We start from the raw sequence: 22,519 nt of genomic DNA on the forward strand, positions 1-22,519 counted from the left end.
ACCAGTGATACTCAGCGCTCAATGGTGCAGGAGCCATATTAAAGATCAACATTACCCAGTAGTGTGAATTCATTGTTTCATTTACTATAGTACTATATTACATTCAGTTTTATATATTGATAACTTAATTAGTTAATAACATAGTAAAAGCATCCTGACTGGTTAATAATTAAATCACAGTGTTTTAATATCCCATGCTACAAAGAGCCACAGGAGACACATTAAAGAGACACTTGTGGCTTGTGAGCTCAGTCTGAGTATCACTGCTATATACTGTCTGGAAGGGGCCTAGATAAATAAAAAGTCTTGCAATCTTTGACTCTCATAAAGACTGGATTGCTAAAGAAAAAAGCTTATTAGGACAAAGATCAGCAATGAAGCTGCCAAACCTGAAAAAGATAAGTAAAACAACTGTCTAACTGAACAAGCTAACTACACTAATCCTAATGAAGAAGACACTAGAAATGATACATTCTGACAAAACTGGGTCCATGGACCAGGTGAGGTTCTTGTTCCATCTGCCACCATGGCTGGAAGGAACTATGACAGTTGGTGCTTCACACCACTCGTATTGCACACCCCGCAAACATTTGGAATCACAAAAGGAGGGTGTAAGGTAGTGTTCCACTGGCATTGGAAGGTTCCACTGATCCTGGCTGTGCTACAGGTACGTTCAGTGCTTAATTTGTGTCAGGCTTGCCAGAACTGAGCCCCGGCACCTTTAGGCTTAGCAGTTCATAACCCCGGCACTTCTGGGCTTGCCGTATCAGTTATGAAAGTAAAAAAATTCTTGAGCCCCAGCACTGCTTTCATTAAAAATGAAGCACTGGATACATCTCAAGAGTGGAAATATGCAGAGGCCACCCAAAGAAGAAGGTTAGTTATATTGTGGTCCTGCCCAGAACATCTCTGGGATAAGGATGAAGGGAAAAGAAGAACTTTGTTACTACCAGGTAACTAGTTTGAAGAGCCTCCCAGATGCTTTGGCCGGCATTCCTCACCTTGCTCTGGGAATGCTGGTAAGCACATTGCTGGAATTTGGTCATCATGGACCCCAAACGCAGTAGGTAACTGTCATAATCTTGCCGCTGCTGAGCAGAAGCCATTCCAGGCCCTTCTGCAAAAGCTGTAGGTTTAACTGAAAGAGACAAGAGAATAAGGTTATTCTGCCAAATGAAATGCGATAATGTCAGAATGGACCACAGCTTCCCCAAATCTTCATTTGAAAGCCTGACTTATAGATTCATAGATTATAAAGCCAGAAAGGCCCACTGTGGTCATCTAGTCTGACCTCCTGTATAACACAGGCTACAGAACTTCCACACAATAATTCCTAAAGCAGAGCTTTTAGAAAACCTTTGCAGCACATGTACCCTAGATATTAAGGATCAGATTTTCAAAAGTATTTAGGAACCCAGAAGGATAAATAGGCATCTGGTGGGATTTTCAAAAAGTTCCTAAGCACATAATTCCCACCGATAGAGATAGGCATCCTGGCATTTTGAACATCTCACTAGATCCCTGTCTGCATCTTTAGGTGCCTCAATACCTTTAAAAATCTGGCCCTTTGGCAACAGCACTACTATTACCACTGTTCGCCACCAATCTAGTGATGGAATTGTTTTGATGAGAAATTGGGTAAACTACTATTGCTGTTATTTGTATTATGGCAGCACCTGGAGTCCCCAACTGACTCAGGTCTTGTTGTGCTAGGCACTGTACATACACGTAGCAGAAGACAGTCTCTTCCCCTAAGAATTTATAATCTAAACAGACAATGGGTGGAAGAAAAGATTATCCCTATATTACAAATAGGGAACTGAAGTACAAAGAACTGAAATGACTAGTCTGAGGCCCTACAGGAATTTGTGGCAGAGCTGGGAATGAAACCCAGATCCAGCATGTGTAACCACTTTTCCTCTGAAATTAGCCAGTGCTTTTCTAGAAAGGTCAGTGGTTCTTAAAGTATCTCCTCCCTATTTACTACCATTTACCCTTTGGTAAGGAACATAACCATTGACCACACACTTGTATTTCCCCTATCCGTGAAGCATTAACACCCCCCAAGTGACAGCATGTGCTCCAGGATGTAAACACACTCAGCACCAGTCATAGGTTTATGGCTTGGGATCTTGCTCTCCCAGATGTCTTCATTTTACTGAGCAATCATCAGCAAAACAAATGTTACACAGCTTAATGCATTTCATCACAGCTGTGGTCAAGTCTCACTTCACAAGGTGCCTGGGGACATATTTTAAACTCACTTTCTTCTGTCAGTCTGATATTTGTCTTCCTTTTACACCACAGGTAGGTGAATGGATGAAAGCAAGGACTAGAATGAAGGCGTAGCTCATGGCTTAAAGCTAGTTCAAGTGGGAATCCTGTTAATTATTCGGTCTTATCAATGCAAGGGGCCCTTTATCCATTTACTGGCTTGTTATTATATCAGCAAACTCCAAAGAGAAGGTAAGTCCAAGGTAATGAAAAGAGCAGCACATTGGGATGCCCCCATTTTATTTTGGAGCTATGGCAAAAATATTGACACCAGGACTGGAATTTTCAAAAGAACGTATGAGATGTAGGTACTCAACTTTTACTGGAAATCAGAAGAAGCTGAAAATGGAACTCCCTTAGGCTCTTTTGAAATTCCCAACCCGAGTGTGACCCAGACAAGTTCTTACCCACTTCACCAGCCATGGGGAGGCAGGGATGTGCTAGCTCTTCAGCTGTCTCCAGCACTGCTTAAATTTTATTCTTGGCCATATGACTACAGCTGATCAGGAATTTTTCAGCAGAATGTTTTTATATTGGAAAATACAGATTCATCAAAACCAAAACTATTCACAGAAGTGTAGTGATTTGGATGCAACTTTCATCATGAAGGCTTCTCAGCTTCAGGATGGAATTGACAGAACCCCATCCCAGAACAGCCAATAGCCTGGTAGCTAGGGCACTAATTGGGATGTGGGGGCCCCAGGTTCAGCTCCGTGCTCCAAATCAGGCAGAGCAAGAACTTGAACCTGGGTCTCCCACATGCCAGACTAGTGCCCTAATTACCAGGCTATTTTGGGGTCAGAGTCACTTGTGTTTTTTAATGAAAATGTTTGAAAGGTCTCATTTTCATTCCATTGTGGAACAAAAACACATTTCAAATCCTCCAATTTTGTTGTAAATCAAAATTCTTGTTTTTCAGCCAGCCCTACATACTTTTCATTCCATGACTGTATCCATACCATTAATCACTGATGATTTGGGGGTCTCCATATTGGTCTGGATGGCCTCTTTGGTCAGGCTGACCACTCCTATTATTGTCTTGGTCGCTGCATCATTTTCACCCATCACTTTGGAAAACCTCATGAAGTCCTTTGCATCTGAAACAACCTGAAAATAAAATAGAGGAAAGCTGGATTTATACTTAAAAAAAAAAAAAAAAAAAGCTCTTGGGCAAAGTTTTCAGAGTCGGGTGCCCAAAGCTAGGCTGCTAAATTCATAATGAGATACATAATAAGGTGGGGTAAATTTTCAAAACTTCTGAACAACTGCAGGTCCATTTTTTAACGCTTTGACCTAAGATCTCATTTCAAAATAGGGTAGATATCAATTGATGAAGGGACATCACCTTCTGCTTGTTATGAGCTTTAATCTTCCATACGACAGACACTTCAGCATAATGTTGTCCTGGAACATCTATGAAATGGGGCTTGTGTCATCCAATTTTATCTGCCCTTTCCTAGTTTGCAGTCATCAGAAAATGTGTGTTTGTCCACTGCCCCAATATTTCCTCCAGTGTTTGAATTGAAACTGCATGGACTGCCTGTTATAGTCTAGTGAAATCCACAATAACCCATTTTTTGATCAAATACATTTTTGCAAAATAGGCTACAACTATCCACACCACTCCAGAAAGGCATCCAGCTGCCACCACTGCTCTAGTCACTCTTGCTAATAGATCGGATCATAGCCTTCCCCTTTAAAAGAAAAGGAGTACTTGTGGCACCTTAGAGACTAACAAATTTATTAGAGCATAAGCTTTCGTGAGCTACAGCTCACTTCATCGGATGCATTTGGTGGAAAAAACAGAGGGGAGATTGATATAGACACACAGAGAACATGAAACAATGGGTTTATCATACACACTGTAAGGAGAGTGATCACTTAAGATAAGCCATCACCAGCAGCGGGGGGGGAGGGGAGAGGAGGAAAACCTTTCATGGTGACAAGCAAGGTAGGCTATTTCCAGCAGTTAACAAGAATATCTGAGGAACAGTGGGGGGTGGGGTGGGGTGGGGTGGGGGGAGAAATAACATGGGGAAATAGGTTTCAGAGTAGCAGCCGTGTTAGTCTGTATTCGCAAAAAGAAAAGGAGTACTTGTGGCACCTTAGAGACTAACAAATTTATTAGAGCATAAGCTTTCGTGAGCTACAGCTCACTTAGCTTATGCTCTAATAAATTTGTTAGTCTCTAAGGTGCCACAAGTACTCCTTTTCTTTATGGGGAAATAGTTTTACTTTGTGTAATGACCCATCCATTCCAAGTCTCTATTCAAGCCTAAGTTAATTGTATCCAGTTTGCAAATTAATTCCAATTCAGCAGTCTCTCGTTGGAGTCTGTTTTTGAAGCTTTTTTGTTGAAGGATAGCCACTCTTAGGTCTGTAATCGAGTGACCAGAGAGATTGAAGTGTTCTCCAACTGGTTTTTGAATGTTATAATTCTTGACGTCTGATTTGTGTCCATTCATTCTTTTACGTGAATTAATTTGCAAACTGGATACAATTAACTTAGGCTTGAATAGAGACTGGGAATGGATGAGTCATTACACAAAGTAAAACTATTTCCCCATGTTATTTCTCCCCCCCACCCCACCCCCCACTGTTCCTCAGATATTCTTGTTAACTGCTGGAAATAGCCTACCTTGCTTGTCACCATGAAAGGTTTTCCTCCTGCCCCCCCTCCAACCTCCCCCCGCTGCTGGTGATGGCTTATCTTAAGTGATCACTCTCCTTACAGTGTGTATGATAAACCCATTGTTTCATGTTCTCTGTGTGTGTATATCAATCTCCCCTTTGTTTTTTCCACCAAATGCATCCGATGAAGTGAGCTGTAGCTCACGAAAGCTTATGCTCTAATAAATTTGTTAGTCTCTAAGGTGCCACAAGTACTCCTTTTCTTTTTGCGAATACAGACTAACACGGCTGCTACTCTGAAACCTTCCCCTTTAAAGTGTCTGTAGTTGAATAAAAGATAATTACCTGATCAGTGGTTTGACAAAGTTTCGGCAGCTTCTCCTCCACTGACTCTAGACCCTTGCAGTTTACTGTTGCAGCTATAGAGAGGTAAATTGAATTAGTTTCTTGACCCTCTTTCAATGTGAGCAGGAACAGACTGGATTATGTTTATATGTCATAGTTCTCAGATCAGCCATATCACAAGTGGAGACAGAGGCCAATTTTCCAGATGGTTTTAGGCACAGAAGTTGCTGAGAAATTGCACACCACCTATGTGTGACAGTCAGGACTGAATGAGGAATTTCCCACTAAATTTTTATTTTGAGTTACACTTTCCCTTCCCATTAAGAAAAGCTTCTCTGTCTCGGTTTACTCACATTGAGGTTCCAGGGTATTCAGAACCGGCTGTGCACTGCTGACCGCAACTTCATTAATGGTCTTCACTCCTTTCTCTGTCCCAGTACATATAAATTTGATGTATGGGTGTCTCTTTTTGATGGAAGTATATTTAGTGGAAACCAAGTGACAGATATTGCTTACGAAGGGTAGGCCACTAGGTTTCTTCAAGACATTACACTGAGGCAAAACAGAAAAAGTCACATCAGCAAAGATTCACTGGCAGGGTGAGAAGCAAACTCAAAACTCCCATTGATCTATCTGGCTTTCCAAAGGTTTAGGACCAGTCCAGAGCTAGTTTAAATGGCAGCACTTCACTGAAGTCAATGGAGCTACACCAGGTACAGTGGTTGTAGATCTGGAGTTGTAGAGGAAATGAAATCCTACTGTTTGCTCAAAGAAAATCAGAATCCATAGTCTGTGTTAATACATCTATTTAAACTAGGTAAGTTGAAAAGTCTAATAAAATCAAACATCTAGTCTTACTTCACATTTCTGAGCAATAAGTACTGTAGGTCCATACACTGAGAAGACATTGGGTTTTGGCGGTGGAGGAGGGGAGTTTACAGCAATTTGAGTCCAGGTACAACTTCTACTAGTTCTGTCTTTGAACTCTTTAAACAGAAAATTAGGATGAACCAAAATCGAAAGATTCTTTTACCCCTTGCCCTTTAAGGAGGGAGTGGAATTCTTAGTTATGACTGTTTCTAGTCTTAGTCTAGACCGTTTCTCATCTAATCTAGTGTGACTAATTTAGTAACTAAAAGGAGATGTCATTTCATTTGCTGTGTACTGCACCTTCAAAATCCACCCCTTCTTGCTCACTTTGGGGGCTCTTGCGAGACAGCTGCTATTTTGTTTTTCAGTTCAGATGCAGTTTTATGCCAATATTACATCACACCAGTAACATAAAACTGGTGAACAGGCCCTTTATACATGTTCTTTGTTATTTTCCTTAATCAAAAATCAAAGTCAGCTAGACTAAAAACAAACATTGCTTTGGTCTTTGTGCATGGAAAAACATAACAGAAGAAATCACTGAACAGTGGAATGGCTATTTAGAATAGACTTAAGTCAGCTGGACTTCCAGAAACCACCTTTGAATTTGCTGAACAATTATCAGATACACATTTTGCTGTGTCAGTCTTGGCCTTGACATATGACACCAGCGTGGATGAGAAGGGCTGGAAAATACCAGTCCTGATGCTACTTATAAACCTAATGTGAGACCCTCAGCTGGTATAAATCAGCACACCTCCAAAGATAGACAAGCCAATTTACGCTAGCTTAGGACCTGGTCCACTACTTTCTTGGCACAGAATGGAGAATTTAGTATTCACATTCATTCAGTTCTGGACTCATTTCAACAGTCATTAGGCACATTTCTTGACACTTTTGTGTAAGCCTGAATTACCTGTTGGCTGGTGCTTAATAGTGCAAACCAGTATCCTGCTGGTTGCACCCCCTATTCCTACAGCATGTACCCACCTGCTTCTTCTGTTCCCAGTTCTCTGAGGAAGCAATGTCTAGTTTGGTCGTCTTAGAGAACATGCTGCAGTCAGTTATAACTGAAAGCCAACAGAGAGACGTAACAGTGTTAAATTAGGAATTAAGTTAAGTTTAATGGAAACCTCAGATAACACACAAGGATGGAGAATCTCACAGACTGATCAAAGCCTAAACTATGTATGGGGCCAAATCCTGATCTCAATTTCAACCCTGACAATCTGGAGTAACTCCATTAAAGTCAATGCCCCGTGTTGTCTCTCTCTCTCTGTCTGTCTGTCATACACATACAGAGTAAAACTCTCTTTCTATGTGTAAGTTGCTCTGAGGGAATGTGTGACATCCTCCCATTTCACATCCTAATTTAAGTCCGATGTAATTCTACTGAGGAGGGCAAGGGGAGGGCCTGGGTACCAGGAATCAGTCTGAGGGATCAGTGCAACTGGGGTTTTTTATAGTTAGGTTCAACAATCCAGGTTGTTTGTAGAACGATTTGGAATAGAAGCCTAGTCTGTAAGCATGAAACAGCCTCCAGCATGGCACCCAATTGCTCTCTTTCTTGCCTAGTGAAATTGTGTTGCACACACACTTTTACTTTTGCTTGGTTTTCTGAGGATGAAATTTAACTGAGTGAGCAGAAAATTCCATGATAGTTCTTAGTCCAATCCCTTATCTGCTGAAAAACCTATTACGTGCTTGATCCTGACCAGTGCATGTGGGGGAATGCTGTGCATGTGAGCACAAACTAAAAGATGATGAGAAGGACAGGGAATGCAAGGGAATCTGATCCTGCCTTAATGAAAGCACTGCTGCATAGCCACTGACTTTCTCCTCTTCCTAAGTAGGAGTTACTCAAAGAGGGGAGTATATAATGTTTCATTTGCATGCTGAGAGTCTCTCTTAAGCCTGTTTCTTCTCTCACAGAACTATTTCTCATCCTTTTTTCTCCCTAGAATCAAGAGGAAGGTAGCAGATGCACACAGAGTTTAAGACTTACACCCTCCTGTACTCTCTGCTCCTATTCAAGACAGAGCACAGCAGCCTTGCATGTCCTGGTGCACATCATCCAAGGCCTAAGTGGATGAAAAATTATTACCCCCACTAGCCAAGGACCATTCATCTAACTAACTCCTAATTAAGTGAACAATCATCACACAAGGCAATTTTTCAACTTGAAGCCAGTCGATGCTACTGTTCATGCCACAGCCAGGTGATTGGCAGCTTGGGATTCATTGGATACAGAATGTCACCCTCTTGTGTTGGTCTCTAGTTTTCTCACTCAGCTAGATTAATTAAATAATCAGTCCATGTGGGATGGAAAACTATTTGAAGAAGTCAAAATGCTCCTCTCACTTTTCAAATTTTGTTCTCCTGTTATGATTATTTGTATTGCAGTAGCCCCTATGTATCTAGATATGCAGATATGCTGATCACCTCACAATTTTTCATGGATTTTAACTTCACAATACCCCTATGAGATAGGGAAATATTACCCCCATTTTACAGATGGGAAACTGAGGCACAAAGTAGCTTAAATGATCTGCCCAAAGTCTCACAGAAAGTTGGTAACTGAGCTTGAAATTAAGCCAGGGTCTCTTGAGTCCCAGTGCAGTGCCCTATGCACTGCACCATCCTTTGTACCCCAGCAGCCCCCAACCAATAGCATGGCCCCATTGTGCCAGGTGTTCCACAAATACCTAGTGAGAGACACTCCCTGCCCTGAAAAGCTTACATTGGAATTAGACCAGACAGAGAGAGATGGAGAAAAGGACAGAATTTTCAAGCAGAAAACTGGCAAATGAGGCACACAGAGGTAAAGTGACTTGCCCAGCATGATCTCGGATATCTGTGGGAGAGCTGGAAAATGAATGCACATCTCCTGAGTCCCATAACTCAGTACTTCCTCCAATAACAACCTCTTCCCAGCTTCACTGAAGCAGCAGCAGCTCTGATTACCTGCCAGCGGGTGATATCATACTTGTTTTCATCATTGGCGGGATGGTCTACAGGTGTACAAATTATTCCGTTAGTCTTATTCTTCGCCCCCAGAACTCAAGTAAGATAACATTGTGTGCATTTTACACCATTCTCATTCCAGGGATACTTTAACACCACTCAAGGGAGACTTTAACACCAGTCAAGCACCTGTTACGGGAATATTTCAAAACCTGACCCTCTAAGCCTACAAGATAATTACACCTTGTAATAGACAAGAAAATTCTGCCTCATCATTGGCTAAGGATAGTCATGTGACAAAACATGGTATTTCTATTGTTTACCTTCACAGATGTAAATACTGGGATAAGAAGCAATGTTGCCCAATCAAATCATGTATGCAAATTACTACATTATGATTCTCTGCAGCTGAGTTCGGTGGTGCCTCTCACCTTTGGGCCAATCGGCTATTATATGCAAATCCCTGCTTCCCCATTGGCTCAGAAATGAATAGTTTTTTCTCAGCCTTTAATTTTATTGCAGTTTTTTGGGGGAACTCCATGATTGTATAGTTTCGGAAGTATCTGGTAATCTCTTTGTTATAGCTTCATATGTCTTATGAAACCACCCATGTATATAATGCTACATGCATATGCTTTGTACTGTAGTGATCCTTAGTCACTAGTTACCTGTCAAAACAGGAACCTTTTGATATTTATGTAAACAGAAATATATATATAGCTGCTATTCCTGTTTTAATGGGAAATAAATTAAGGCACCCGAGGCTGTGTGACTTGGGTAAGTCACTTAGCATGCCATTGAAAGTGCTAACACGGAATCCTGTCTCCTATCTTTTGCTTTATTGACTGAAAAACACTTTCAAAGGGTAGGAGCATAGCTCTGCTCATGTTGAGTCATACATATGGAATGTATTTATTCCTCCTGTCAATTCAAAAAGTCAGAGTGTACTGCATTGGATACAAACAACCCATATTTCTAGCTTAGGAAAACATTTTAAAAATGGGTCTAAATTAGCTTCCTGCCATTCCCCACACAGCTCAGCCTGAAGGAGCACCTTAGCAACAACATTTAGCACTTTGCAAACATTTGCTATTAATTACAGGATCTTAGAACAACAACTCACAGCTCCAGACTCGAAGGAAAGAGGCCAAGTGAGGCCTCAAAAGTTAGCCCTATGCTCATAATTTAAAGCAGTACCGTACAAATCCTCCAATGTACATTGCAAATAAGTCTTGATTCTCTATTCTAACAGCTCTGATAACTTTTAAAAGCCCAGCTGCCAAGCATTAAACTGCAGGCTGGAAAGCTAGAGTGTAATTTCGTTGCACAGGAAAGCTAACTAAAAGCCTGTTTACCAGCTCCTCCTTGCACCTCAAAGAAAAGCAGCACAGTTCAATGCTACACAACCAAACTCACTGGACCAACCTCTTTCAGACGTAGTTTAAGGTCTCATACACCCTCACTTGCCAATTGACTCCATTCCCTCCTGCACTAAACCTTGTCCAAATAGTCCTCCAAACTCAGAAAATCCCCAGGCCCCTCAGCTCCTACAACCCAATGCCCAGCTACTTGAGAATACCCCTCAACCCACCCCCCATCTATCCCCTCTTTCAACTTAACCACTCCACAGCTCAAAAACACCCCCTCAACTCTGAAATCTCTCCCACTCAACACTCCCAGACGCAGAATAACCATCACACCATCCCTCCAGGCTCAGAATTCTTCCTCTCCCTACCTTATACCCACTGCCATCAGTTTCAGAGGACCCCTGCCCTGCCCCTTTATACCTTTTTTTAAAACAATGAGCAACAGGTGGTATTGCATCCCAGGGTACAACAACCACAATACACAGCAGTGACAACACTGAGAGGACATAGAACCCCTAATTAAAGTCTGCCCCTGGTGGTGACTATTTTGGGCAAGGCCAGGTACCCATACAGTAGCCCCTGGTGAATCACACTGAGGAAGCTGGTCCGCTGGGGAAGAGTCAAATGAGAGATTTTAGAGGAAGCAGAAGAAATCCATAAGAGACCCAGGGCTCTGGGTATTTGTGCTCATCTCTTTTTAGCAAGTTTCAGCAGGGGAAAGACCCATTGCTGAGTGAATGGGAGCAAATTTTTCCTCTCTATTCCCCTGACAGACACCATGGCTGTTGTCACCCCCAGCAACATCTCCAGGATGAAGTCAGCTGCCCAGTCTTGCTGGTTAATCTACTATGGCTAGAAAGTGTTATTACACAGTTTCCATTGAGCCTGCCTAACGTGCTGGGAGGAGTTGGAGAGAGACTTCTTCCTCAGAGCAGGAAAAGGTTTTGGGTAAGAAACTTCAGGCCTAACAGGTAGGGTGACCATATGTCCCATTTTGGCTGGGAAAGTCCATTTTTTAAGCCCTGTCCCTGCCATCCGGACATTTTTTTTTCCCATTTGCTCTGGGCAGCTTGATCAATTGGCAAGAGCAAACGGGACAAATGCCCACTTTTGTCAAAAAAGTGGGGTGCGGTGTGGAGGAACGTGGGGGGAGGCAAGCAGAGATGCCAGCCCCCTGCAACAGGAGAGACAGAGCTGGAGAGGGAAGGCACTGGCAGCGTTTCAGCATGGGGGTCGAGGGTCGGCAGGGTTTCAGCAACCTGCCAGCAGCCTCCTGAGGGGCCCCTGGCAGGGTTCCAGACATGGGCAACAGCCTCACGGGGGTGGGGAGTACATCTCGGGTGAGTGGCTGGGAGTGTCCTGTTTTCTCTTTGGGAAATATGGTCACCCTACTAACAGGCAACTTGGGAATGTTGCAGAAACACTAAAGGACATCAGGTTAATGGTAGTGAGGAGACCCAGGGTGACATCCCGACCCCAATGACAACAGTGGGAAACTCAATGAGACACTGGAAGGGAGTTTTAAAACTCTTCTGTAATGAGAAGCCCCCTCTGTGGGTTTTGCAGTGTCCCAGAATCACGTTTCCTTGTGTTCCCCTATCTGTGTGGTATACCCATCTGCTGTATTGTAAGATTGGCACCTCTAGTTAACACTAATACATAATAAAGTGGACATAACTCCCATTGATTTCAGTTGGTTTTGCTCTTGATTCCAGAAGGCTAAATTGAGTACATCTAACACCTCACATACAAAAGTATATCCACTAATCTTGGGGACAAGGGCCCTGCCAAGCTGCTGTGTCCCCTACATCTGCTGAGACCCATATCTCCTAGAGCAAACGGCCATGTGGGACCGCTGTGCCTCCCAGCCCTGTACAAGGAGTGGATGTAGGCAGGGCCATAATGGATGAGATCAGTAAAGGTTGGGACTATTAAGAGAGTGGACCCTAATTTTTTACTGTGTATAAAGCCACAGATTCACTTAATCCATCTTGTCCCTGGAGGCTGATACTGGACTGGGTGAACAGGTTCAGATAAGGTAAAGACAAAACTAAATTTTTGTGTGAAATTGCAGCTGAACCAAAACTATGGGAAGGTTGTGCCCCTGCACTTCATCATTTTGGCCTGATCTACACTTAAAAGTTAGTTCAATATTGTTATATCGGCCCTGGGATGTGAAAAATTCACATCCCTGACTGATGTAGCTATGCCAACCTAACCCCCAGTGTAGACACAGCTCTGTCAATGAAAGAATGCTTCTGTCAACCCACCTACTGTTGTTTGGGAAAATGGTGTTCCTAATCTGATGGAAAAACCCCTTCTGTTGCTGTAGGTTGCATCTAGACTATAGGTTTATGTCATCATAGCTATGGTGAAGTAGCTATGCTACTATAGTCTCTTTAGTGTAGACATACCCTTTGACTAGAAGCAAAAATATCTATGGGCAATGGGTCTGAACCAAACTCCCATATTTGAGCTCGATCTTTAGTACCAATATACATTATCACGAAAGGCAGATCTTATAGTATTTCTGACCCTGCTGGAACTAGAAAATCTTGGAAATCTTGTTCCCCTGAGACTTCCAGATCTCTAGCGAAGGACAAACACAGAGAGGAGGTTTCAACCACAACCTTTATTACTTTTCAATATATTTGTTCAATATGTAATGTAATTGTTTTTTCAAAAACAATGCGGGGTTTTTTTAAAAAAAAAAGATTTTTCCACCCGATATTGCAAAAATGTTACATCTATCATAGGATGGAGATATCCTGCAGATGAAAGTGATTTGGTTGTCTGACATTCCCTAGATGATGCTGATAAGTAATTCAGCCTTAATCCTTATGACAGACAGATTTCAATCTGGCTTTTTTAAAGCCAGGATTATAATCAATGGCATCAATAAATGCATTGTGCACAAACACAGTATTATTGAAGTAAGGGTGAGATGAATCACCAATTACAAAATCAAAATATCCAACTAGAAATGTAAAAAGGGCCAAATTTTAGCCTTCACTTCAGATCCAATGACAATCCGTTTATTTGTAACTACACTGTACAAATCATATATGATTGCCTTAGCCTTTGGAGATGTGCCTGTATTTATTTCCACTTACTGACTTTTCTGGGCAATAACAACAACCTTTTTATGCAACAGTTTGTGATTTACAGAGGACTGCTTCCTCCACTAGTGTTCTTCTATCTTCTGAGTTTGCAAAAGAAGACTCTCCCCCACAACAAAAAACCAATACAAAATGGCCAAATTCATCCTTAGTTTGACTCCACTGGAGTGAAGTTCTATCTATCTATTTTATAGGTTCCCCATTGCTGTAGTGCCTGATACTCCTGGGGGAATTCTTTGCCAAAAAATTAAAAATTCTGTGCAAAATATTTTTAAATTCTGCATATTTTATTTGTCAAAATAACATAATATAATCATTCCGGTTTCAATTATTTTGGTAATTTATTTCAAAATATCTGTCAGCAAGTATGTCTGCAACCATACAGACCAAAAAAAGATTCTGTTTTGGTTTTTTGACAAATAGATTCCTTATGAGGCTTATTAATACAGAATTTTGAGTAATTCATTTAAATTACAATACAGAAGTGTATTTCCTGCACCTGTCAGAAGCAGTGCAAAGGCCTGGGGGAGTCAGGAGTAACAGAGGAACTAAGGGAGAGGGAAGGAGCCTGGGGGGAACTTGGAAGGTTGTTAGGTGTGAGTGGGAGAAGTATGGAACAGGTTTTTTTGGGGGGTGAGACTGTTAGGGAATTGGGGAGCCTCCCCCAAGCAGACCCTGGCTGACCCCAAGCCTCTCCCATTCAGTCAGGCACATCTGCCCCTGTCCCCACACCCCCTTTCAGTATGGGTCTCTGCAGTCTCCTCCCCCATCCCCAGGTGTTCCTGCAGGACCTCCCATCCCCATCTGGCCTTGCACCCCCACTCCCATTGAGCCCCTGGCTCAAACACTGTTACCCCAGTAGCTCCTGAGCCTTCCCCCCAGTCTATCCCCCCCACTAGCCATGCTGAACCCCAGTCTGTGTCCCTCTACCCCGCCAAGCAGCCCTGTGTGCCCCACTCCATCCGAACCTGGCTCCATAGGCTGGGAGCTATGATGATCTTCTTCTCCTGGGGGAATTCTGAGCGCACACACTTTTTTTTTACCCATGGTTCTGCCTTTTCCCCACCAGAGACTGCTGTGGTGCTAGAACAGCCAGCTGTGTTCATGCTGCTGGCTGTTCTGGTGCCACAGTAGCCTTTCGTGGGCAAAAGGCAGAACTGCAGCACTACCTGAGCAGAATGTATTTTCTGCGGGGAAAAAATTCTGCAGGACACATGAATTTTGTGCATCCACAGTGGCACAGAATTCCTCCAGGAGTAGTCTGAGCAGCTCCCAAATATTTCACACACACAAACAGTAACAATATCTCTTTTCTCCTTTTCCCTCTAAACCTGTAGGAGAATTTGCTGGATTAGTTTATAATTTTGTTTGTGTTTATGTGAGAGGGAGAGAGAAGTCAAAGGAATGAGTTTTACATTTACTGTTGAATATGGGGAGGCTGATGGTCATTGTTATCTCTTGAGAAAGTGAATTCTGTAGACTAGATCTAGCTCCTGGTGTCCCGCAATCACAAGTCTCCCCTGTTGGTTGATTACTTTATTGTGTCCATGGAACATAGTTGCTGTGCTCGCAGATGATCACTTGATCACCTGTTCTGTTCATTCCCTCTGAAGCATCTGGCATTGGCCACTGTTGGAAGACGTGATACTGGGCTAGATGGACCTTTGGTCTGACCCAGTATGGCTGTTCTTATATTCTTAAGGACACTCAAGTTTCTCAGACACCCATGGCCAATCCCGTGGAAGGCGTTGAATATCTGACATACATCTTGGACTTTATTATGTAGTCAGGTGAGGGTAGGGCACTGGTGTAATATGTTCTTGAAAACCTGTGCTGGGTGTTGCTAAACAGTCAGACTGCTACATTTTGTGTAGCTTTTTTTTCTGCATATATGATATTGCAAAATGTAATGTTCAAAAATCATGAGTTAAGTGCCCCAAAAAATTAAAAAATTGGCTTAAAAATCATGAGATTTAGAAATAAAAAGTAATTTGGGATCTTTTTCTTTCCTTTTGGTTTCTGAGCCTTTTTAGAGTGCACTTGATTCATGTTTTCAAATTTCTCTCTGAAATCATGTCGACTAGAAACTTACTTTTATTTTAAATAAAAGCTGAGAGTCTCACATAGTCACATGTCTTCAGGAGCAGAGGATTTAAGAAAAATACCAAATATTGGAAGACTCACGATAAATCATGAGAATTCGTAACACTGGATAATGAGTTACACCAAAAATTAAATTGGCCTAATACAATTTCTTGAAATTAGAACTTTGCAAACCTTTGGTGTTGCTCATTTGCAAATCTTGCAGCAAACCTGCATTGAGTCTCCAAGTTCAGTTTCCTTCCTTCCTTTCTTCCCTAAGCAATACTCCCTTTAATCACCCCAGGCAGAGAAGACCCAACATTCTAAGTTGAAATAAAATAACTATTTCACTATTCAAATACCCTTATATTATCTGAGAGCTATCACCAGCAGCAAATACTATCAATTCTTAGAATACATTTACTGTGCTATTTTAATTTATTATTTGTACTACCATGGAGCCTACGAGGCCCAGGCATGGACCAGGACACCATTGTGCTGGGTGATGTACAAACACAGAACAAAACAGTGATCCCTTGTCCCAGAGAACTTACAATCATATGAGTTTTCCTCAGACTATTTACAGCTGATGTGGTATTGAACATAGGAACATAGGACGGGGAGGGACCTCCTGGATCATTGAGTCCATTTCTGCTATTGCAAGCAACCCTGCCATGAGATAATCCTGTTGCAAGATAATGAGCTTGATAACAGTGGTAACTTCTCTGAGAAATAATCAGCTAAGTAATATTCAAGGGGAATGTAAACATTGTTACCCAATTATGTTTTTAAAATTCTGTACCCCTTATCTTCCAGTGTCTTTCTGCAACTACCTGAAGATCTCTCTGTCTTCTTCCTCTTGAAGTAATGCTTCCTTTATAGAAATGGGAGAGTACTAATGATCCATATAAATGTTTTCTTTGTTGCTTCTTTGTCACGAGCAATTTGCCCTGGCTGTCTTACAACTATCCCTTAAGCAACAACTTTCTATTATTCAGAATTAGAAGAGTCTTCAGGGTTTCTCTGTTAAAATACTCCAGACATGGTGATGGGTCATAGAGAGAAGAAAGAGCAAGCACAAAGGAGATAGTACTGCATCTCCCTATGTTACCTATTGGCATATTTTCCGCAAAGATTTCTGGTGCAGCCCCTCCCCCATTAGTATTTATCTTGAGGTTTTTGTGGTTTTTTATGCCAAGTATGGAAGGAAGAAAGGATATACTCTGCTCTGTGGGCTTCTATTTCCTGATTAGCATCACACATCTGGATTTACTGACTCTATACTTTTCACTATTACATCATGTAAGCTCAGGCCCAGAGCTGTACAACACTTTTGTAATATACTCACATCAGATTAAATGTACCTGGTTTATTTACTGACTCTGAAAATCTGACCAGATTCATTCAAAGGTTCATGAGGCTGAGTTTTGGAGGTTCCCACACCTCCCCTTGTGTTTCCAAGCACCAACAGATCCCAGAAATCCCCTTATCTTGAAAGTTTCCTGGTTGGGATTCTCAATGATCATTAACCCCCTTCAGCTCTGTTGTCTTCAGGGTGGTCTCTTCTTGCCCTTCTGGTCATCTTCAGTGGGATGAAAGTTTTGCCCTTGGTTTCCCAGTGGAGACTGCCAATGATGACCATTAGTGCCAAGATTTTTGGGATGTGGACACTAAGCCCAGTGAAGAATATCATAGCCCATTGCCCTGTCACTGTGCCTCACAGAGAACTTTCAGTGTCTGCAGAGCTTCTTCTGTCACATGGCTCAAACCTTCTCAGTCTTTGAGCAGTGGCACTTCCTTCTGTAACCCCATGTCAAGCTCTTGGAGTGTTTCCAGAGATGTTAGCTAACCTAACGCAAAACCTCAATCTACATTAAGCATCAGCATCTGTTGCTTTGGTATAAATTCAACTAGGATCAATGTTGCTGATGAGAGTAAAACCGGGAGGGGTAGCAGGAGGTCTGATGCAAACTGGGAAGTGATCTGGTGATGTTACAGCAGTGGGAGTGGACATATAGTCCGACTAGTAGAGAAAGGAAACAAACAGCTCAGATCCACAACCAAAGTGGGATATAATCAAGCAGCATGTTCTCATTGCACTAAGCGCAGTTGACCTTGTCTTCTTAATACTGTCCTAATGTTATATTTTCCTTGATGTAAGCAAGCACTATAATTGCTGAACAAAGGGTGAGGGAAGCTGGTAGATGTTCACAAGAGGGTCTTGCTCCTGAGAAGTTTGCAAACAGCTGCTATATCCCATTTAAACTGCATTGTGGGGTTTTGGAGGCAAACTGGAGTTAGCACCATTATTCTGATGGAAAGGGCCAGTGTTTATTTTAAAATGTTCATAGCATAGAAAAGGTTAAATATCACCCCTCTGTACAAATGTGCTGAGGAGATGTGGGGCTATGGGTAGGTAAACCAGCATGAAACAACTATCTACTACTGGGTCTAAATACTACTGATTACAATGTGTTTTTTGTTTTCTTTGTGAAAGTTTATTCCACTTCAAACTGAACAGCAGAGTCAGTGAATGACTCATGTAAATGCTCTGTGGCAAGATGTACGATATGTCTTTAAGCCTTCAACTGTCAAAAGTTCTACTGTTTTATTAATAAAGCGATTTAACAAATACTGTAGAACTCAGTGGCAGTACAGTCCCTAAGCAAGGTCAGCTTCCCAAGTTTTGTTATCAGGCCAGTAGGCACATCCCATTACCCAGAAAGGATCAAATGTCCCTGTCAACGTGATTCAGAGCATCATAATGTTTCATGGCTCAATCTGCAGCCTACAGTTAGCTCTGAGTCATCCACTTTGTCTTTTGGGGGAAAAAAAAAACAGGGGAAAAACACAACTACCTTATATTAAAATACACCAAGATGGACTTGGCAAGAAAAGTTAACCATCCAAGACAAACTAATAAAAAGCAATTAGTGCTAAGTGAAAATGCTAAGTAGAACACAATTTCTTTTCCTTTAAAAAAATAACTGAATGTATGTGTGCTTTTGAATGGCATTACATTTATGGCAATGCCAAGCTCTAGCTGATAAAGTGGTTCACTGGTAGGTGAAGGTTTCAGGTAAATGAAGCAGATTGCATGACTCTCTGTTTATGATATGTAGCAGAGACCAGGGAAGGAAGGGGTGTTTCTAACCTTCAGGGGAAGATTAGGGTTTTGTGGGGCCCCTGGGCCAGAGGAAGCGGTTGTCTTCCCCCCCCCCACCTCTTGGCACTCCAACTGGGGAAATGGGGTCAGGGCACAGGGGCTTACCCTTTTCCGCCTGCCCAATGCTCCAGCCGGGGAGTGGGGGCAGGATGCAGGGGCTTTCCCTGCTCTGCCTGCCTGCTCCCCAAACCTCCTCCCCATCTAGAGTGCTGGGCAGGCAGGTGGAGTGAGGCAAATCCCCATCCCTAACCCCGCTCCCCGGTTGGTGTGCCGGGTAGGTGGAGCGGGGCAAGCCCGCATGCCCAGACCCCTCTCCCTGGCTGGAGCGCTGGGCAGGTGGAGCGGGTCAGGGTGCGAGGGCACCCGTTTTTCCAGGGCACCCCAATTGGTCAGGGCCCCTGGCATGGGCCCCAGTTGCCCAATGGCATCCGCCTCTGCTCACCTTGTGGAGAGCTAACACAAGAAGAATCATTCAGAAGTTTCCCAAGGCCTACTGACTCGCTAATAACTCTTATCCACTTTACCACCACCTAGGAACTAAGGATGTTGTGCATGTGAACCCAGCATGACGAGGGCATCAGATTTCCCAGCTCACTGGCAGTTTCACTGGAAAATTTCTGACCAGCTCTAGTGTCAACAAGTTTCCTGGGCTAATTGTGCATTGTATGAAGAATGTAAATTGAATATTGCAAAGTGTATATTTAATTTTGATTAAAGATGTCTTCCTGACAGCCGTAGGGGCAGACATCCGTTGTTTAGCCGCAGAACAGCACAGAGATTGGTATGTGGTAGTGTATTTCCGACTTTCCCACCAGTGCCCTCACCTCTAGGAATAAGTGGGGTTTCTTCCCTCTCCATCCACATTCAGTTCTTTAATTTTTAATTAAATGCAAAACTGGTACTAGTTTGGGGGATGTTTTGATTCAGAGCATCAGGTGTAAAAACAGTAGTATTCATTTTGACATTCAACCCCTAAAATGTCACTAAAAGGGTACCGCAGTAGTTTTCCTTTGCTTCTTTTTATGTATAGTTAACAGTGGCCAGGCCCTCAATAACTTTTGCCAAGGCTGTGAAACTAGCCCTGAAATAGCTTAACATTCTGAATATCTTTAAGAAGAAAGATCAGTCTTAAAAAAGATACAAAGTTTGCAACTCTGCGTGTGTCAAAATGCTCGGTCCAGAAATTTATTGAGTCACTAGAGGTTTTTATTTTCTATGGCTTGAAACAGAGAAGAATAAGCTAGGATAGGGCAAGGCAAATCATTTATTCCAGTTATCCTGACAGCCAAAATGTTACTCAAAACCTAATGAAGTACTAAAACTATTCTGTTTGACGGGCATTGGAAAAACAGGACCAATTGCTTAAAACAATAGGGATAACAAACAGTGTTCATCAGTTTACATTCTTGCCCCAATCAGCTTCTCAAGAAAAAACACCTGTTCTCATAGTTTGGTTTAGTTTTGCTTTTTTACAAATACTCTCTGAGAGAATCAGAGCAATTAGCACTTTGGATGGTTCCTACAATGTTCTCTCTCTAAAATGTAGTGGTTTGCTCCAGCTGCATTCTTGTGTTGTGACCTTCAAGTATTCCAGAATTTGATTGGCTGTCCAGTCTATTAAATCTCAAAGCTTAAAGAAAGTGTTACTTCTAAATATTCTTTCCAAAGGCCAGCTCCCATGGGAAGACAGTGGGAGCAGGACTGGGACCCAAGTATAGAATACACTGTAAAAGCAACAGTACAGAACTGCATATAGCAAAATATCTAAACTCGTTCTTTGGAGACCACCTGTAACAAGAGTTCAACTAGGAGAAAAACTTCCTTGTGACAGCAAAGCAGCATGTCTTCATGAAATAGTGCTGTCAAATTTTAGGAGAACTGGTGACATTGGTAATTCACTAGTGAGCACTTTTCACTCCTCAATCCTGCAATGATTCCTATTTGGGTGCAGCCCTCTTAAATTCAGTAGGTGTCCATGCACAACCAGAGGTTCACCTATGCAGAGCACATTGTATGTTTGGGGCCTGAGACAGTACTGAACCAGCGGCCTAATATGGAGTTAAGGATGTCACTATGTATAGAGCACAGGAACCATGGGTTGGCATAATAATAAAATAATCCAGTAACTCCTCACTTAACCTTGTTCTGGTTAACGTTGTTTCTTTGTTACGTTGCTGACCTATTAGGGAACATGCTCATTTAAAGTTGCGCAATGCTCCCTTATAACATCGTTTGGCAACTGCCTGCTTTGTCCATGGCTTCCAGGATTCTCTGGAAGAGCAGCCACTCCTCGCGGGATAAGAACTGAGGATACCAATAGCTCCCCCCCACTCAAATCAGCTGCCCTAAATTCCCTGTAAGGTATGTGGCTCAGCAGCTGCCCAGTAGCAGTTCAGGTGTCCCTCCCCCCCTGCTGTGCTGCTCCAGTCCTGCCGTCGGCCTTGGAGCTGCTCCCGGGAGCCTCTTGCTTGCTGGGGGACAGGTTCTGATATCAGGATGTAGGGTCACCAGAAGTCCCAATTTTATAGGGACAGTCCCCATATTTAGGGATTTGTTTTATATAGGTGCCTATTACCCCCCACCCCGTACCGATTTTTCACCCTTGCTATCTTGTCGCCCTATCAGGATGTCCCCCTCTTCCTGTCCCCCCCACACACACACACTCCAGAAGAGGGGTGGAGAGCTGGACTTTCTGTCTGAATTGTCTGATCTGCTTAAAAGGCAATGTACTTGAACTGGGGTCAGCATACTTAAAGGGGCAATGCACCTCTCTCGCTCTCTCTCTCACTCATGCACCCCAGCACTTTGGAAAGTCAGCTCCTGTGCAGCCGCGCATGTGCTGTCAGGAGGAGGGAGTGGTGTGCTCCAGCTGGATAGCATGGGCTCATCATCATGTTCAGTTTTTGCAGGGAAGTGTTTGCAGCTACTGCCCTGCATCTATTGTGTTTACAAGGCAGCATGGACTGAGGCAGGAAGGAGGAGAGTATGAGGCTACATTAACAACAGCGTATTAACCCTTGAGGGCTCAGTTGAGTGTTAGTTCATCATTTAGCAGCAAGGCATTCCCTGAGAAATATCCCATGCTCTTACTCCACCACCGCAACCAAACTTTACAATCATTTATTGCTATGTACAATATTATACAGCTATGTATATAATGTCTTTTGTCTGGTGAAAAAAAAATTCCCTGGAACCTAACCCCCCCTATTTACATTAATTCTTATGGGGAAATTGAGTAAGCTTAACATCGTTTTGCATAAAGTCACATTTTTCAGGAACATAACTACAATGTTAAGTGTGGAGTTACTGTAATAACTCTTATATGGTGCTTTTCATTAGTGGATTTCAAACTGCTTTACAAAGGTCATCAATATCAGACTCCTCATTTTATAGCTGAATGAGGGGAAAATATAATGAAAAACAATCTGACCCTGAGAATTATTGGGATGTAGATTAGTTGGTGAAGAATATTGCTTGGGACACTTAAAACTAGACCAGACAAAGGAATCTTGTATGGGCAGAGAGATACACTGGATGTCCATGGAGGGGGTTTCTGTCTCTAATTTTTATAATTAATGAATTAAGCCTCTCACAACCTCTTTGAGACAGGGGTGTAATATTCTTCCTATTCTAAAAATAAAGAAACTAAGTCACAGAACAGGACTTGCCTACATTCACAGTAAAATAGTGACCTCCCCAGG

At 42.5% G+C, this 22,519-nt stretch overlaps 1 protein-coding gene and 1 long non-coding RNA gene across 7 annotated transcripts in view; one reads left to right on the forward strand and one right to left on the reverse strand.

Moving 5' to 3' along the window:
* The window catches only part of LOC119863080, a 49,622-nt gene that overhangs the window by 24,704 nt on the left and 2,399 nt on the right, over positions 1 to 22,519 (forward strand). The window contains exons 4-6 of one of the 2 annotated variants that reach the window (XR_005295480.2): positions 2,308 to 2,466; positions 8,082 to 8,338; positions 11,225 to 11,399. This is a non-coding gene — a long non-coding RNA (uncharacterized LOC119863080). Of the gene's footprint in view, positions 1 to 2,307; positions 2,467 to 8,081; positions 8,963 to 11,224; positions 11,400 to 22,519 lie in introns of those variants that run through there. The other variant, XR_005295477.2, reaches the window with a different exon arrangement.
* The window catches only part of LOC119863049 (perilipin-3-like), a 105,070-nt gene that overhangs the window by 773 nt on the left and 81,778 nt on the right, over positions 1 to 22,519 (reverse strand). For 2 of the 5 annotated variants that reach the window (XM_038420802.2, XM_038420793.2), the window contains exons 1-6: positions 8,956 to 9,060; positions 7,111 to 7,190; positions 5,604 to 5,802; positions 5,251 to 5,324; positions 3,234 to 3,381; positions 1,002 to 1,138 (exon numbers count right to left, since the gene is read on the reverse strand). In XM_038420802.2, coding sequence (XP_038276730.1) covers positions 1,002 to 1,138; positions 3,234 to 3,381; positions 5,251 to 5,324; positions 5,604 to 5,802; positions 7,111 to 7,190; positions 8,956 to 9,004 — 687 coding nt within the window. In that variant the 5' untranslated portion in view covers positions 9,005 to 9,060. Of the gene's footprint in view, positions 1 to 1,001; positions 1,139 to 3,233; positions 3,382 to 5,250; positions 5,325 to 5,603; positions 5,803 to 7,110; positions 7,191 to 8,955; positions 9,061 to 9,084; positions 9,132 to 10,509; positions 10,656 to 16,463; positions 16,472 to 21,916; positions 21,939 to 22,519 lie in introns of those variants that run through there. The other 3 variants (XM_043517270.1, XM_043517254.1, XM_043517258.1) reach the window with 3 other exon arrangements.

Source organism: Dermochelys coriacea, chromosome 1 (genome assembly GCF_009764565.3).
Source record: "Dermochelys coriacea isolate rDerCor1 chromosome 1, rDerCor1.pri.v4, whole genome shotgun sequence".
Taxonomy (NCBI): Eukaryota; Metazoa; Chordata; order Testudines; family Dermochelyidae; genus Dermochelys; species Dermochelys coriacea.